At 44.2% G+C, this 16,233-nt stretch overlaps 4 protein-coding genes across 9 annotated transcripts in view; 1 reads left to right on the top strand and 3 right to left on the bottom strand.

Annotated features, from left to right (window-relative positions):
• LOC108028268 (uncharacterized) overlaps positions 1-1,310 on the bottom strand; it is a 61,964-nt gene extending 60,654 nt beyond the window's left edge. Inside the window, exon 1 of the mRNA XM_017099965.3 lies at positions 958-1,310. The gene's annotated coding sequence lies outside the window, so the exon portion shown is untranslated. The remainder of the gene's footprint in view (positions 1-957) is intronic.
• Positions 1,311-1,800: 490 nt separating this feature from the next.
• LOC108028494 (islet cell autoantigen 1) lies at positions 1,801-3,640 on the top strand. Its single transcript, XM_017100370.3, has 4 exons — positions 1,801-2,211; positions 2,277-2,667; positions 2,764-3,003; positions 3,066-3,640. Exons 1-4 carry the CDS (start codon positions 2,021-2,023, stop codon positions 3,480-3,482), a joined length of 1,239 nt encoding a protein of 412 aa, XP_016955859.1. The 5' UTR covers positions 1,801-2,020; the 3' UTR covers positions 3,483-3,640.
• Positions 3,572-6,427, bottom strand: LOC108028493 (dnaJ homolog subfamily C member 2). Its single transcript, XM_017100369.3, has 3 exons — positions 5,996-6,427; positions 5,745-5,890; positions 3,572-5,239 (listed from the first exon to the last, which is right to left on the bottom strand). Exons 1-3 carry the CDS (start codon positions 6,253-6,255, stop codon positions 3,696-3,698), a joined length of 1,950 nt encoding a protein of 649 aa, XP_016955858.1. The 5' UTR covers positions 6,256-6,427; the 3' UTR covers positions 3,572-3,695.
• A 473-nt stretch (positions 6,428-6,900) lies between these two features.
• LOC108028492 (adenylyl cyclase 78C) overlaps positions 6,901-16,233 on the bottom strand; it is a 32,940-nt gene continuing 23,607 nt past the window's right edge. For 5 of the 6 annotated variants that reach the window (XM_050885965.1, XM_050885967.1, XM_050885966.1 and 2 more), the window contains 16 exons: positions 15,674-15,807; positions 15,505-15,594; positions 14,925-15,086; positions 13,351-13,487; positions 12,043-12,183; positions 11,232-11,778; positions 10,985-11,080; positions 10,787-10,926; positions 10,509-10,663; positions 9,583-10,229; positions 9,411-9,506; positions 8,849-9,029; positions 8,369-8,772; positions 8,077-8,305; positions 7,874-8,019; positions 6,901-7,694 (listed from right to left, as the gene is read on the bottom strand). In XM_050885965.1, coding sequence (XP_050741922.1) covers positions 7,581-7,694; positions 7,874-8,019; positions 8,077-8,305; positions 8,369-8,772; positions 8,849-9,029; positions 9,411-9,506; positions 9,583-10,229; positions 10,509-10,663; positions 10,787-10,926; positions 10,985-11,080; positions 11,232-11,778; positions 12,043-12,183; positions 13,351-13,487; positions 14,925-15,086; positions 15,505-15,594; positions 15,674-15,807 — 3,419 coding nt within the window. In that variant the 3' untranslated portion in view covers positions 6,901-7,580. The remainder of the gene's footprint in view (positions 7,695-7,873; positions 8,020-8,076; positions 8,306-8,368; positions 8,773-8,848; positions 9,030-9,410; positions 9,507-9,582; positions 10,230-10,508; positions 10,664-10,786; positions 10,927-10,984; positions 11,081-11,231; positions 11,779-12,042; positions 12,184-13,350; positions 13,488-14,924; positions 15,087-15,504; positions 15,595-15,673; positions 15,808-16,233) is intronic. The other variant, XM_050885968.1, reaches the window with a different exon arrangement.

Raw genomic sequence — 16,233 nt, 5'->3', positions numbered from 1 at the left:
AAGTGCCGTGACCTTTTTCCCTCAACGTCGAGTTCTTTCGACTGCCTCCCTTTGTATTTATTTTTTGTTTCGATGATTTCATTGTAGCTGCTGGCTTTTTTGTTTGGCTTTTTTGTTGTGCTCAGTGGCCGCAACCGAATCTAATTGCACCGCGGCTTAAGATCTTCAGTGCACAGAAAAGAAATTAATGATGAAAAGTTTCTTCATATCAAGAAGTTCTTATGAACTCCCACAAATATTATTTAAAATATTATATTTTTTGGAAGTTAAGTAAAGGTTGTAGGGTATAGTTCAACCTTTCCAATATTGTAATGTAATTGTAAAACCTTTGTAAGATTACTGTATGAAAAATACAATGAGCTTAAAAAATTCGCACTTTACATGTTAGCCTTAGAATACTGAACAGAACTTTTCATTCTCAAAAGGCTTTTAAACTATTCTGAATTTTCTTTTTTAATGACTAACAATGTCTATATGCTCAACAATTTTCCTATATTTTCAATAAACTTCTCTACAAAAACCCTTATTCCTTTTTAAATCCTATTTGTTTTAAGATTAACATATTGAAATGTATCTGATTTTTTTTCGGGTGTACAATAATATAAACCCACTTTTCCAAGTGTAATTTTGGGGATCCCAAAAGAAAACCATAATAATGAAGCCGCCATGTCACGGGCTGTTGGTGTTGTTGCTTTAAAGGAATCTTAAAGGGCATTATCTCTCTTTTAGTTTTGCCTTAATCAATTAAGCTGGATCACTCACACAGACACTTGGAAAAAACACACACGCCCACAAATGCAGGTGGCAAAAACTGCACCTCACAACCCGTTTTTAGAGACAAGAAAACTACTAAACTTTGCACACACTTCTTCACTTTCTTCTTGTGCGTATGAGTGTGCAGCATCAGAAAGTAACTGTATCTCGCAAATACACATCTTTAACCCTGTACATACGTACCTGTCCAGCAAATTAGCAATGCCGCATAGGAAAATGTGTCGCTTTCAGTTTTGCAATTGCAATATTGCAGTCCCAAAAATAAAAACTCAAAACTCGAACTTCAGCCACCGGCTAACACACACATGGCCATTTCATAAAGATCCATGCACACACACGGCGATAATCGGAGGTAAACAAACGAGGGAAACTCACGACGCGGAGGAAAAGCACTTGCGTAAATATAAATATTGGATGGTTCGTTGTGGAAAAGCGAGAGGGGAAAGGCCAAGAAACGCGTCTCGAGTTCTGCCGCGGAAAAAGTAACTATATAGAGTCTCGTCTCGTCTCGTCCGCTGCGAAGTCCAAAGTCGATCTGAATCGCGAACGAGATACTATATCTGAACTTCACTTTTCCCATGCAGCGTTTTCTCTGCCAGCTTCGTTTGACGTCAGTGCTCGATTCGAACGTGTATGACCCGCATTCTGTTAACTCTCTGCACTTTGTGCAGAGCAATGTTAAGTTTGCTAACAGAGTGGGACCGCAGTGTTGTTAAATACTAGAATTATGCCAAAAATATTGAAGCCATCCTGTTTTAAACTTGTTGTTATGCTACTAAACAAATAAAAGCAAGATTATTGACTTTAAATTATTCGCTCCTTTTTTTGATACGGGTTTGGAATTCAGTGCTCCAATAATTTCAGAATTTATAGTGAAATACAAAAGGTTTTAAAAAATATCTTTGCAATAAATGTGTCTTTCTACGCTTGAATATTTTGAATGGAGGAAATTGCAAAATGAATTATTTTCTACAAATTTTTTACCTTAAAATTCATATCAGTTTATCCATGTTATTTAGTTTATTTTCTTCTTTCAAAACAATTTTACTTAATACGAAGTAGAAATATAAAGGTCGAAAAATACCTTATCTGATAGTGCTGGAAAGCTCCAGTTGGAATCGGAAGCCCGATAGGCAGTGAAAAATAACGATACTGCGCACCCCCAAACAGAACCCAACCCGCCCCCAACCACCGAGAGGCGAAAAATCACCAGCAGCTGAAAACTGGAACGCAAAACGGCGAAAATATGCTCAAGTCGGAGGTTCAGCACCAGTTCTGGGTCACCAAGAAGGTGGTGCAGCGGAAATTCGGCACGAAGGAGGACAAGCACGTAATATCCTCGGACGCCGAGCTGGACTCCAAGATCGAGGTGTTCAAATCGATATCGGACACCAGCTTGAACCTGTGCAAAATCATCGACCAATACCAGGAGCGCCTGTAATATAACCTAGTCAAGTGTTAAAAAGTCTTTTCTTTTCATGGTTTTTATGGAATTATTACAGGTGCATCCTCTCGCAGGAGGAATGCGTGTTCGGGAGGTTCCTTAAGGAAGCCGGAAAGCGGAGCAGGACCACGGGGGGTAGTATTGCCCATACGGGCAAGGCGGTCTCCTTTGCCGGACAGCAAAGGATGTGTGTTCGAGTGCCGCTCCTAAGGCTCCAGCACGAAGTGGATGTTTTCCGGTGTCGGGCTGTCAAGGATACGGAGCAGACCCTCCAGGCGATGGAGAAGGAGCGCACGGAATATCGCGCCGCTCTCTCCTGGATGAAGTCCGCCAGCCAGGAGCTGGATCCAGACACGGGAAAGGGTCTGGACAAGTTCCGCACAGCACAGACCCATGTGCGAGTGGCCAAGCATAATTTCGATGGCTACTCCATGGATTCCATTCAGAAGGTAAAGTGGAACTCAAGGATTCCTTACATACCATACAATCTTATGGGTCATAATGACATAATATGGATTTGTTAATCCTTCAATGATCCTTTCCAGATTGATTTACTGGCCGCTGCCCGCTGCAACATGTATTCCCACGCCCTGGTGGCCTATGTTAGCGAGTTGAAGAGCTTTGCCCAAAAGGCGGCGTCCACTTTTCAGACCATATCCAAGGCCTTGACCGTAAAACCCAAGTACGATTTTTGTGTGCTGAAGGAGCTGTCCCAAAATGAAGGACCCAGCGAGGAAGTGCCACCCATTGAAGCTGTGGACTCGGATCAGTCGTTGTTCTTTGCTGTAACTAAGGATATCATGCTCTCCTTTTATAACCCTTGCTAAGAATCCTACAATTCTTTCAGAACGAGTACCAGGACAAGCTGGAGAGCCAGCCAGAGAGCAAGGAGTCCGAAGAGGAGAAGCCTAGCGAACCTGCCACTGCCTGCGGCGACAATGAGTCCTTGCTGATTGAGCTTTCCAAGCAGCTGGAGGACAGTCCGCTGATTGATGCGCCCCTGGAAGAGGAATTACCTGCCCAAAATAGCAGTAACAAGCTATGGTCGCGCTTGTTTAGCCAGCAGAACCAACCACAACCCTTACCGAGCCAAGTGCCCAAGGAGTCCAAGGCAAGCGGAGGTGCCACCGCCCCGGCAGCCAGCAAATCCCAGTCCACCAACAATCCCTGGCTTGACCTCTTCGCCGACCTTGATCCCCTGGCCAATCCACAAGCCTTCGATCTGAAGCTAAGCGGCGGACGCAGTGTGGCTGAGCAAACATAAGATTGTCCTTCTGTTCAGTATCTTTATATATATCTTGGTCTTGATATACCTGTGGCAACTAGCTAGTCAAAATGGAGCAACTTTGGATGTAACTTTTCGCTAAACGTTCAAAAACTTTTTATGTTTTATTTAAATAAAATTTATATGGGGACACAGCAGCTAGAAGAGGTTGAGGCGGACAAGTGGCGGGGGAAGCGGGGTAATAAGCCCCACTCATTTTACCGCCGCCTGTGCCTCCTTCTTGGAGTTAACCAGCTCGACCAGCTCCTTGACACGGCGTAGGCAATCCTTTTTACTGCGATTCGGTATGCACGAGGCAATGCGATCCCAGCGATCCGGTGTCGTCGTCGGATAGGTTTTAATGGCCTGCTCGAGCAGGGCTTGCTCCTCCTTGGTCCAGGTTTTCGAGCCACCGCCGCCACCCGAGGATCCATTTGTGGCAGGAGAAGGGGCTGCTGGTGCGGGTGGAGCGGCAGCTGCCGGAGCAGGAGCTGGTGCCGTGCCATTCTGCTTGGCCGGCTGATTGTTAACCTTATGATCTACTCCGTTTTGTTTCACGTTTTCCTTGCTGGCCTGGGCCGGTGTCTCCTCGCCCAGGGTTATATCCTTACAGGTCTGAACCTCTTTCTTCGACTTCTCGAAACTGGCAAAGGCCGCATCGTTTGCTTGGGTCTTGAGGGAGCTCTTCGAATGATCTGTATTCTGAAGCGCCTTGGCTTTGTTCAGCACATCCCTGGCATTAACCAGCACAGTGTTTCCCGGACTGTGCTGATTGATAAACGTGGCTATAACATCCCAGCGCTGGGCAGTGCCAGCGGGAAACAGATTAACCGCCTTGATAAGCAGCTGCACGTTCTCATTGCTCCAGAGCTCATTCTTCTTGACCTCCTTGACCCCTTTTGGCGCTGCAGGGGCCAACTTCTTTGCCTGGGTCTGGTTAATCTCTTCCAGCTCTGCGGCTATCTTCTGCTCAGCTGTTTGCAGGGCCGCCACAAACGATTCACGGCCTTTAGACTCCATGGCCTTGTTAAGAGCTTGCAGCTCTGCTAGACTAAAGGTTTCGCATATCTTCTCGGTGCCCTCCATGTGCTTAAGTTGATCCTTGTCGTTCTTGGCATAATACTTGCAGTCCTTGACCTTGTCGCGCAACGTTTTGCGCTCCTTCTTAAGCAGCTTCTTTTGCTGCTCGCGTTCGATGCGGATCTGCTCGATGCGTTTCTGCTCGGCCTTCTCAGCCTTCTCCTTGGCCAGGGCAGCTTCCCGGATGGCCCGATCCGCCTCAGCCTTCTGGGCCTGGACGGCATCCATCTTGGCCCGCTTGGCCGCAGCCTTGCGGTCCTTCTCTTCCTGCTTGAAGCGCTGAATGCGCTTGTCATTGTTGTAGGCCAAATCAACAAGTGCCCTGATGCGGGACATCTCCTCCTTCTTGCGCTTAATTCGCGCCGCCCTGTTCTCTTTCTCGATCCAGCGACGTTCGTCGCGGTCCTGTCCCTTCTCCTTGTCTTCCTCGTCCAGGTAGCTGAACTCTCGCCACGACTTAAAATCGTACCAGAAGTTGTAGAAGCGCTCAACTTCCTCGCGCTTGGCGTCCACCTGCCCAAAGGCAGGAACATTCGGCTTCTCGCTCCAGCGCCCGTTAAGTGTAAAGAATTTGTTAAACACACCAAAGTAATCGCTATCAATGTCGTTCTGTGAGGGCAGCGAGTCGTCAAACTCAGGATCCACGGAGTCAAAGCTGCGACGCGGCTTGGATGTACCTGGAAAACAAGGGGATTATAAGTAGGTTGCAAAGTAATTGTAATACACGATGTTAGCTTAGCAAAGATAATGTTTGTTATAAGACAATTCTCTATCAAAAGAAATACACAATGTGATTATATAATCGCACTAACTAAAGGTCTGCCATTTTAGTTTAAATTGGTGTTAAGAAACAAAAAATCTAGTCCTATTTTTAGGAGTACAAAAAGAGAGCCACAAAAAACTATGTTGGCGCTCTTATCTTATGGAGTAAATATGTTCTATTAGTTTCTTATAAACGAAATTATGTTGTTAATAAAGTTTAAAGTAACATTGACCTAGTTTTGATTGTAGCAAGATAAGAACTTTTAAATATCTAAAAATATAAACTGCTCTAATATAAAATTTAAGTCTTTTATATTGCTAAGACATCCTTTCCTATTTCAAGACAACGTAGCTCAATTCTAAAACCATTGTATATGGATTCCCACAAGGACTTAACAAGGACATGACCCTGACACCCACCCAGTATCTCGTAGGCTTTGGTTATGCATGTGAAATAGTCGTCGTCCTGGATGACTTCCTCTCCCTTGGCTTTCCGCTTATCGGGATGATGCAGCAGGACCATGCGCCTGTATGCCCGTCGAATGTCATCCTCGCTGGCCTCGTAACTATAGGGTTGGATTTAGAAGTACACAATTAGTAATACGGAATGATCAATCGAACGATGGAAACTTTGCATATGGGGGTTGGCTAACACGTGCTTGTCTACTCACCGGATTTTGCCGAGACCTAGAATGGCGTAGTGGTCCTGATCCTTCCACTCCTTGGGATCCAGGGACTTCAGGTAGCTGACGTCCACCTCCTCGCCGACGCCCTCCAGCTTCTCATCGCTGTCGCTGCGCTCCACGCCGCCGGGCGCTAGGAATTGGCGCCGCTGCGAAAAGTACGCGAAGCCAACGCGCTCGATTCTGCGACGGGCGACCTTGAGCGGCAGCTGCACCTCCACCGCCGTCGTTACCGTACCGCTCGTCATCTCAAGTGCGTCCCGTTCGTCCTTTGGCTGTTGGCATTCACCGCCACCCTGTGGTTTACTCTGAATTTGGCGAGCAATGCCTTCAAATCGTCAAAAACGAGATAATGTAAATCACACTTTTCCGCAGCAACGCATGTGTTCCGACCGGAGCTATCGATAGAAGATACCGTCCGTCAATATGCCAAGAATACCAAACGGTCACGCTAAAAGTTAAGCTATCGGGAGTATTTCTTATCGATAGTTTAATCCAGTGCTTGCTCACTGTAAATCGAATAAAAATAGACAAGACTCGGAGAAACGGTGGCAGAAAACTTAGAAATTGTCAAAGATTTCATAGAAATAATGAGGTTAGCAAGTAGTTCGCTACGATAGTCATCGATATTTGGAGGTGCAATTTATCGGGTTTCTCGCTTGGCGCCAAGTTGCGCTTTCTGGTGTGACCATGGTCTTACCGAAATAAAAATCGGATATTGCCATATCAAATTTTTTCCAAATATTTTAATATTTACGCGCGCACATTGTAACAATAGATTTTGCAGCATATATTTATATTAAATAATATTCCGTAAAAAATACGGAAAATGGGTAGAGCAATTTATATTCTGAAAGTTAACTCAGTCAATCTGCATGGTAAAAACTAGTTGGTTGACTTTTTTATTTATCACATTTATTTTTATCTTTTTTTTGTTATTACATATAATGTGCTTAAACTTTGTTGGCTATAATAATTGTACACTTTTTATTATTTTATCCATAATCGATTTCGCATTTCAGTAACACACGTCCGTCTCTTTACACACAAATTGATACTGTTCAAATATTTTACACTTAGGATTCTTACCCTATCTACACATTAAAGAAGAAAATATTTGTACAACGTATATTTGAATTTCTTTTTGATTACCGGATTTTTAAACTGACTACTAATGCTAGAAAATTACCCTACAACTTGTAAACATTTTGGTAGAATTGAACAAAGATAGTTCATTGGCATTTCGTTCGGTTGGGCTTTGAGGGAAGATCCAAATTTCTTACTCTAACAGATTTTAAACACACACATACAAACGGCAAATCTTAGGTTTAACGACTAGAACTGTGCTGAGATAATGCAAGAATTATATATTTTGATCTACAAGTTCAAGGATTTTGATTTAAAAATTCTACTAAGTAGCTTCAGTGCCGATCTCTACTAGTTATTCTTAAGGTTAAGTCAACAAGCTTGTGGCACTGCTGCTTCGCGTTGAATAAAATCGTTCCAAAAATAAATTCATCAGACACTTTAACCGCTTGAGATCGACTTAGACCCAGTGAGTGCGCGTAGTCGGCTATAACGCATCGTTGTGGCTCTTCGATATCGTCGTCTCGATCTGATCGATCCGACGAAACGATGGCATATAGCTGGAGCTGGCCTGCGTGACGATGGAATTGTTCGAGGAACTCTGAAATATTCGAAGGGTAAATTGGATTTTATAAAGTAAGATAAAAAAGATATATATATATATTCAACAACCTAAATGTGTTGTATACTTTTTGAAAATATTTTCAAAATGGATATTCAACATTTTATTTTTAAATATGTGAGACCATGGATTTATTAAGTATTTGAAGTTCACAATACCTTTTTCTGGCGATAGGAACGTCCCCGTACTCGGGTAGTATTCCGGCGCACTGGATTGACCGTTGTAGACTTCTGTGATAACCGTACCGAGCTGAAGGTGCTTCCTCGGTGTCCTCGACGGATTTGCGGCGATGGAGTGCCAGTGGCTAACAAAAAAGTCAACAGTTATTCCCTTTTCACTAATTAAACTGGCTAGGACTCACGAGTTCCGGCGATGGCAGTGCTGCGTTTGCTGGCCTGCAGCATTCCGAAAACCACGGCACTGAAGGATCCATGATGGGAGGTCTGTCGCTGCAGGTTCGGGGTCTGGGCCAGGGGTATCCCAGCTGGCATGCGAACCGGCGAGATCAGCTGGCTCTCCGTAATACCCTTGGGATGCACATAGAAAGTGGTCATCATGCCCTTGCCCTTCACAGCGATTTCCCCGCGTTTCTGTGGATTAAAATACATTATAAAATACTATCTAGATGGACAACGAATAGATATCAAACATACCACACAGGTATAACCCCGGGAGCAGAGCAACTCCGCCGTGTTCTCCGGAACCTGAACCCGCCAGTTCTCGCCGGTGGAGTCCATTCGCGAGGCCACATTGACCGTATTGCCCCAGATGTCGTAGACGGGCTTCCGGGCTCCAATCACTCCACTCACCAAGGGACCACTGCAGATGCCCACTCGCAGCTGGAAATTGTTAAAGGCATCGCCGTTGATCTCCTCCAACTTCTGCTTCATGGCGAAGGCGAACTCCACCAGGTCACACACACTATCCTCGGAGGTCTCGCCGCGCAGTCTTAGGTGCTCGTGATTCAAACCCGCCGCCGCCATGTAGGTGGCTCCCACCGTCTTGATTTTCTCCACCGATGCGAAACGCGGCTCCTCCAGTAATTCATCAAAGTCGCCTGGTTTGATTCGTGTGCATGGGGTTGCGGAATCATTAGATTAGATCACGGATTACTGCTTAATCAATCAACTCACAGATAATCTCGTTGAGGATGCGGATGCAGGCCTTTCCGTTGTCGATGTCCTCGGAGTAAAAGTCCTGGAAGTTCGGAATCGAGGCGAACATCACGCCGCACAGATTGTGCATCTTGGAGTAGAGCTCGTCCGTGTGCTCGTCGGACAGGTAGTAGGTGGCCACATGATCCGGCAGGATGTTCTGCAACCAAAAAGTTTAATTAATGGCAAATGGAGGAAAAAGGGCAGAAATGGTAACGTACACTAAAAAAAAGGGTCGACTATATTTTTTATCAATTTGAAAATCAATTTAAGCATTCGCTTTGAATTCACCCAGTGGTGTTATTAAAATTTATATACAGAAATATTACAATTAATAATTACTAGCTTAGGGAATTTATATTTCGATTTTAATAGGCAACTCTTTTTTATAAAATCCAACTACCATGATTCTTTACTCCTACAATCTTGTATTTTTTTCTAGTGGATTGTGTGAAATCATTATAATTTATGATTAGAATGTATCCATTTTCTGTTATGTTATGGCCACATTTCTTTCAGTGTGTCAGTCCAAATCTCTTACCTTAATTAATGTGTCATTAAGCGCACGATTGGATTTCATGTTGGTCAGTTCACGCTCGGCCTGTTCCTTCCATATGAAGTCCAAGCGGGAGGTTACCTGGGGAATCGGGAATCAGGATGAGTAATGAGCCTGGAGGTCAGGTTGTGCGCATTCCCCCATTTGTATCGCTTACCTCCACCAGCCTCGCATGGTAGCAGACCATCACCAGGAACGATATCAGAAGTATCAGCATTTGGACTCCAAGGGGCACGCCCAGCGTAGAGAGCTGCACCAAGCTAAAGCTATCGCCCGTGCTGAACTTGAACAGGATCAGCGTGGTGTAGAATGCCACCATTCCCAGGGCCATTACGGCCTTGACGAGGTAATAAAGCTTCAGGGCGGTGGCCAAGGAGACGAGGCAGAGCACCCAGGTGAACACCAAATACTCCGGATGGGCGCAGGGCCCCGCCAGGTCCACTGAACTCCGCATTCCATAGGGATCTACGTAGCTAAGATTGCTGATGGATACACTGTGTCCAGTGGTGGTGAGTGTGATATCCTGATCTGGGTTTCTGGAGATCTTAACGGTGGTCGACAGATTCAAAACTAGATTCAGCTTGAACTCCTTGTCCGCCATGGTGGTGTTGCTGTACGGCAAAGTCATTGGCAGATATCGGGCGTGCTCGTCAACGGTGCCAGTGTAGGAGGAAGATGGACACAGGATCAGTCCAATGGCACTCAGCATGCACATGGACACGATGACACCGCAAATGAAGAGAGTTCTACGCTGCCGTTGATGCACCAACTTGGCGGAGTTCGTCTTCAGGCAGCGAGGAAGTCCTAAGGGAGAACAGGAGAGTTTAGGATTTTTGGTAAATTGATTAAAATGTAAAAAAAAATCGATCGAAATTTTAAAACACCAGAAAGTGGTACCTAAAAGTATGCTGCAAAAGATATACAGTTATACAACATTTTGTAGCATACTTCATGACATGTTTATAAGAGATTTCAAATCTCTAAGTAAAGATTTTTGGCAGTTGTCATTTTTAAATGAATTTCAAATGTGTATTCTTATTTTCTGCTACATCTTTCCATTTACCCCATGTCCCCTATGCTCACCTGGGAACTCCTCGGCCATCACCAAAACGCAACAAAAAGTGAGAACTATGGTGCCCACCGAAAGACAAATAATGAGACGCGTGCACCGCGGAATGATGATGACCTGGCACAGCACCATAAATATCCAGATGACAAACACACACAGCATATTGGATCTGAATAGAAAGGGGCGGGGAGGGCGGAAACATTGGCAGGGGCAAAAATCAATTAGCAACAGTTCATTAATTAGGAGAGTCCTGCCCTTTGTTTGCTTTCCATTAGCAGGCTGGCATACGCACCGGAACATGTCTTCCCGCAGCTGGCAGAACTTCTGCTCCTGACTCTTGTCTTTGAACTTCAGGGTCCACGGATTGAGGTACTCGCGTCGGATTTCCTTATTCGAATTGATTTGGATGTTCTGCTCGATGAACTCGTCGATCTGGTTTTAAGTGGGAGAGGTTATAGCAAAGGGGGCTACCAGGGCTCATTGCGCTTACCTCCTCATCCAGAACTGCCACCGACACTCTATGATCCTCCTTGGTATCGACCAGTATGGAATCCGCACGATTGAGACCTTCTTCGGGGCTGTTAAGCTAAAAGCAAACATATATGACAACAATACTATTTTTTGGTTTAAATTTTAAGGTGTCTAAAAGTATGCAACCAGATAGTTAAAGCTCAAAAGTGCAATAAAATCATTCATAGTACCTAACATCCTTTGTGTTAAAAAAAAACAAATCTTACGTTCTTGAATGGAATCTCGGGTATCCAGTCGGTGGTGGACTCATCCTCGATGATCAAGCCCTTGGAGTCGATGGCCTCCGCCAGGTTTTGTATGCTGGTGGCTCCGTTCCTGGGTCGCAGCTGCACCTCCAGCGGCGCCGACATCATGGCCGTGGGCGAGGACACGGTGGACATTCCGGAAGGACCCGTTCCGGCTACTCCAGCGCCACCAGCTCCACCCATTCCGCCACAGCCGTTGCGCATCCTTCGACTATCCATGGCCACACCCTCCACCACATTGGGCAGCGAGTTAAGGGATATGTTCTTCTTCTGCTGCTGCTGCAGAAGTTGCGCCGGCTGCTGGGCGGGCACGGTGATGGTGGCCGCGTACTCCAGACTCCGTCCATCTATGCTGGCGCCATCGCAGCCCGTCGTGGTGGCCCCACCGATGCTTCCGCTGCCGCTGGCCGAGATCGACTTGGGCAAAGCGGTGGGCGTGGCGGAGGGGGCAGTGGCCACGCTTCCCGCCAAGTGGGCGCTGCTGCGCGTGCCAAAACGCCGTTTGGGTCTGGGGGCGTGGTGAGAAAAGAAATGGGTTAGAGGTTTTCATTTTACATTTAAATGCACTCGAAAAAAATTAACAAAAACTTATGTAGGAATATTCCCATATAAAATAAAACTTAAATTTGTATATATATTTCAAGAATACTTCCGTCTTGCTTTCAAGATCGGTTTTTCTCAAATAGTGAGTTGTAGAGTTTCATACTTGAAACAATTTTATTTTGACCTTTTCCCGTTTGCAATTTTTCAGCCGCGTGTACTTTTCACTTACCTCAATGGCTCCGTACGCTTGATGAGGAAGGTCTTAACGTTCAGCATTTTGAGGTGATTGTCCCGACTGCCGCCATTTCCCGGCTCCACCTCGTAGGCATCGTTTAGGCACTTGAGCGTCGCCTCCGAAATGTGGACTCTCCTGCGGGGGAAAATAGGATATAGGTAGAACAGATTCCGAGGTGAGAGCATTAGCAATAGGCCCGACTTGAGGTCGGAAGTTCGGAAATGTAGTTGGCTCAAATTAAATTCAAATATTTGCATACGTTTTCTATGAATGTGCGTGGTGATTTGCCCAGGACCACCGACCATTTCATTTCCCATTTTTCCCGCCCAGCTCTTTGTGTTTTCGTGTGGGCGGCGGGCCCTTCATAATTGGGTCTCCACTGGGTTCCTTAGAGCTCCAGCTCCACCGGTTGCTGGTTTCTGGTTGCCGCCCTGGCCACCATCACATCAAAGCATTTTGCATTAAATTGAGCTTTTCATTTCTGGGGCTTTTCATTTTGTTTCGGGTTCTGCGGTCGCTCGGATTTTCTCCGTTTCCCACTGCTTGCTGGGCCGTTTCTTTCTATTATTTGGTTTCTTGTGTCTAAACACGCCAAGCTTGCAAAATTGCCAAGCAATTGTTGTGAGCTGCACAGCAGCAGGAGCAGGAGCAAAATAAAGAGCAGGAGCTGAGCCACAGGACCCGCAAATTGGCCAATTAAAACTGTGGCCGGTCTGAGATCTACCACCAAAGTCAAAGTTATTCGACTTACGGATAGTTTTACAATTTAATTTAAAACTAAGAAGCTATGCTGAACTCCAAGAAACTAAACCAACTAAGTTGCAACAATTGGAGCAGTACAAATATAACTAAAATTCAATAAATATAAAACTAAAAAATTAAATCCTTTTATTCAAAACCATTTTAAGTAATTAGAAAATATTTGTCACTCGGTCTGTATTATTTTAAGAATTTATATTTTGACATTTCAAATAAATTTCTTATTTCCCGTTTTCTTAACAAATATTTTACTTTAAGTGCAGATCCAAAATGACATCCTGAATTAATAAGTGGAAGCTGTAAGTGCTGACTACGCAACTTAATTAAGGTGCTCTGGCCTTCAAATCACTGGCACGGTTATTAACAGAATCATTTATGTATGCAATTCCGTTTCTAATGACTAATGAGTCGCTTTATTAGGGAAATTATCCGGCCAGCATTTCAGGATTTCCCCACCCCGTGCGTACCTGAATTTGTCAACTCATTACGATTGCACCCACACGCAGCTGTGTAGTTGGAGCTCTACGTGACTGGATTACTTACCCGGGAATACCGCCGGATTCCATGTGGTTCGCAATGATAACATCATTAGACCAGACGTCGAAATGCCATTTCTTGTTGCCCAGAACGCCGCACATCACGGAACCGCTGTGGATGCCGATTCGCATATTGAGGTCCACCTGCAATACGCAAAGCGCACTTCTTAAAATATGCGCGGCACAGGGGAATTTCTAACTAGACCGCTGGAAAGTATCCACTAAATACGAGATACAGTCAGAGAAAGATAGCTTCATCAGAAAACAACGTACAATTTTCTAGGGCAAAAATATGTCTAGGGTACACTAAAAATTTTTTCATTTTGTTTTTATTTTTCTAAGATACATATTTTTGTATCATTTAAAGCAAGTTCTTTATTGAAGAATCTGATTATTAAATAGTGCCGTCAAAATAAAGCCATACTCTCAAAAGTATATAAAACAAACATGTCTATGTATTTATATATCTTAGAGGTGGTCAAATATACCATCCTTTATCCTTTCCACCCCAGATCTCCTACCGCTTTCTCGTACTTTCCCCCGAGCTGTCAGTCGGTTGGCGGAGTGAGTTACCCAGTCAATCGTCAAACTGCCGCAGCAATTAAGTCGGCGGCCCAATTATGCGACTGCAGGCGGCATAAATCCCCGTAAACGAATATGGGATTCCCCCGTTTTTCTGCGGCAGGCCCCGAGGCTGCCCCCACCGAAAAAAATCAATTAAATTCCAGTGGCACTTTGCGTATGAAAATTTAACTCTCGCTGCTGCTTTTCGGCCGGCTGTTGTCGTTGCCTTTTGCTCTGTTGAGATTTGCATACAAATGAATTGTCAACACGTCCACTGGCTCTGCTCTGCAGCTCCTGCTCCTCCTATATATAGCATATACTACTAGTGCCTCTGGCCAGGGTCGAAAACGGGGCACTGGATTGTGCAATAAAAAATAATTGAAAACTTCCTGACAAATAAAGGAATGCCAAACAGCTGAAAACTGAAAAATGGGCATTAAATATTTCAAATGTGCCGCACAAACAGAAAAGGCCAGAAGACCTCAACATATGTCAGTGGGTTTTATTAAAATGCAGATCATTGCAACAATATATGAAGTTGTCTTTTTTATATAAATAAAAGGTAGAATTGAATCCCATCGCAGCTTGTAATACTAGGCTTTAAGCGAATCCTAATTTTTAACAAAACAATTTAATAAAATTCTTCCTGATATATTTACATAAATCGGAAAGCTTTCTTTTAAAACCTTCTTATACTTAATTATTCATACCATTACTTCTCTAGACTTATATATCAAAAAATTATTATTATGCTTCTTTTTAAAAATATATATTTTTAGATATTTCCGGCTTGATATTGATGGATTCTAAGTTTATAGATGAACACTTTAAACCCGAAAAAATTGTTTCAGCCCCTGCCCTCAAAAGTATGCTACGTTTTAAATGCCGTCCCTTTTTCCCTGCCAGGTTGAATTTCACAAAATTTAAATAAATGTTTAAGGGCCACCTTTCAGGGTGTTTGCCTCGATTCGAGTAGTGTCGAGTCGATTCGATTCGGTTCGATTCGATTCCACTTACGTGCGTGTGCAGGCGCACATCCTTAATGGCCTTTATCATGTGCAGGCCAGTTTCCACGCTGCACACCGCGTGATCCGGCCGCGTCTTCCAGTTGTCGCTCTCGAATTGGGACACACAGTAGTAACAATCGCCCAGCAGCTTCACGCGCAGACAGTGGTTGTCCTGGGGGCGGAAAAGCGGGAAAGCGGTGAGAATCGGCGGGAAAACTGCTCAATAAAGCATTCACCCAGAAAACTAAAGCACACAGAAAACTATTCAGTTAGCAAGAATTAAATAAAATATATTTTATGGACTCAAAATCAAAATTATAAAATGTATAAAATTGCACAAGTTAAAATATTTTAAGTTATTATTATTTCGATTTAACAGAATTTTTATTCATTCTTGATATACATTTCTTTTACTGACAAAGATAATAGCATTATTAACACATTGTCCACAACTAATGTAAATTATTTTTGTTAGACACGATTTTAGTGACAATAATATGACTTTATCAATATTTATATTGATTCTCGACTGATTACAAGTTTATTTTCAGTGGATCAAGTAGATAATTTGTGCTTTTCTGGCAACTTACCTCCGCAATGCGATCGAACCGGGCGAAGAGGTCGTTCAAGATTTTCACCAGCTGCTGGGCCGAGGTCTTGCTGGCCAACTCGGTGAAGCCCTGGGGGTGGCCAAAAGGAAAAGGTGTCCAAGTTCACACTATAAACCTCTCGGGCTTCGTTGTACAGCACACCACCTACCTTAATGTCGGCGAACAAAATGCTCACATTGTCCATGGGATAAACGTACAATTTGTTGAACTGCGTCTCCACCGTGGGATCCGTGCCCTTGTACATTTCGCTGCGAATTTGATTGTTCACGATGTTGGGCAGAACTGCGAAAAGGGAGCGGAAATCCGCGGAGTGGGGTTAGCGGCGACTTGAACACGAGCCACAGGCAATATACATTCGCTCAAGGGCCCGCGAACTGGAGGCAAAAGGAACCTCCGACGGCCTGCAGTTGTCAGGCAACGCGAAATTACCAGGAACGGCGGAGGTTTCTTCTACCTGCTCCTTATAGGAAAGGGCCACTTAGGAGTCCCTCAACAGAGCCAACAACTTAATAAGCGGGGCATTGCGCATTTGTAGTTTCTTCTTAAGCAAACATTAATAAGGTCTTGAAGGAAATTCCGCTAACAACAGCCAAGAGCTCCTTAGAGCAACAAAAAAGTACAGCAACAGATATTACAAATTGAAGGCATTTTGATTACAACAAATATGTTTAATAAACTTTTTATGAAGTTTTACAGGTAGCTAAATTC

The sequence above is a fragment of the Drosophila biarmipes genome, chromosome 3L (genome assembly GCF_025231255.1).
Source record: "Drosophila biarmipes strain raj3 chromosome 3L, RU_DBia_V1.1, whole genome shotgun sequence".
NCBI lineage: Eukaryota > Metazoa > Arthropoda > Insecta > Diptera > Drosophilidae > Drosophila > Drosophila biarmipes.
Note: the sequence above shows the minus strand (reverse complement) of the source record. Positions and strands in the feature narration are given on the sequence as shown.

Bases quoted from the DNA above. Each gene is read 5' to 3' on its own strand.
- LOC108028494 (XM_017100370.3), top strand. From the start codon at position 2,021: ATGCTCAAGTCGGAGGTTCAGCACCAGTTCTGGGTCACCAAGAAGGTG. The intron at 2,668-2,763 runs GTAAAGTGGAAC...GATCCTTTCCAG, and splicing joins CCATGGATTCCATTCAGAAG to ATTGATTTACTGGCCGCTGC. The intron at 3,004-3,065 runs GTAACTAAGGAT...CAATTCTTTCAG, and splicing joins ATCAGTCGTTGTTCTTTGCT to AACGAGTACCAGGACAAGCT.
- LOC108028493 (XM_017100369.3), bottom strand. From the start codon at position 6,255: ATGACGAGCGGTACGGTAACGACGGCGGTGGAGGTGCAGCTGCCGCTC. The intron at 5,891-5,995 runs GTGAGTAGACAA...CCAACCCTATAG, and splicing joins CTAGGTCTCGGCAAAATCCG to TTACGAGGCCAGCGAGGATG. The intron at 5,240-5,744 runs GTGGGTGTCAGG...CTTGTTTTCCAG, and splicing joins CAAAGCCTACGAGATACTGG to GTACATCCAAGCCGCGTCGC.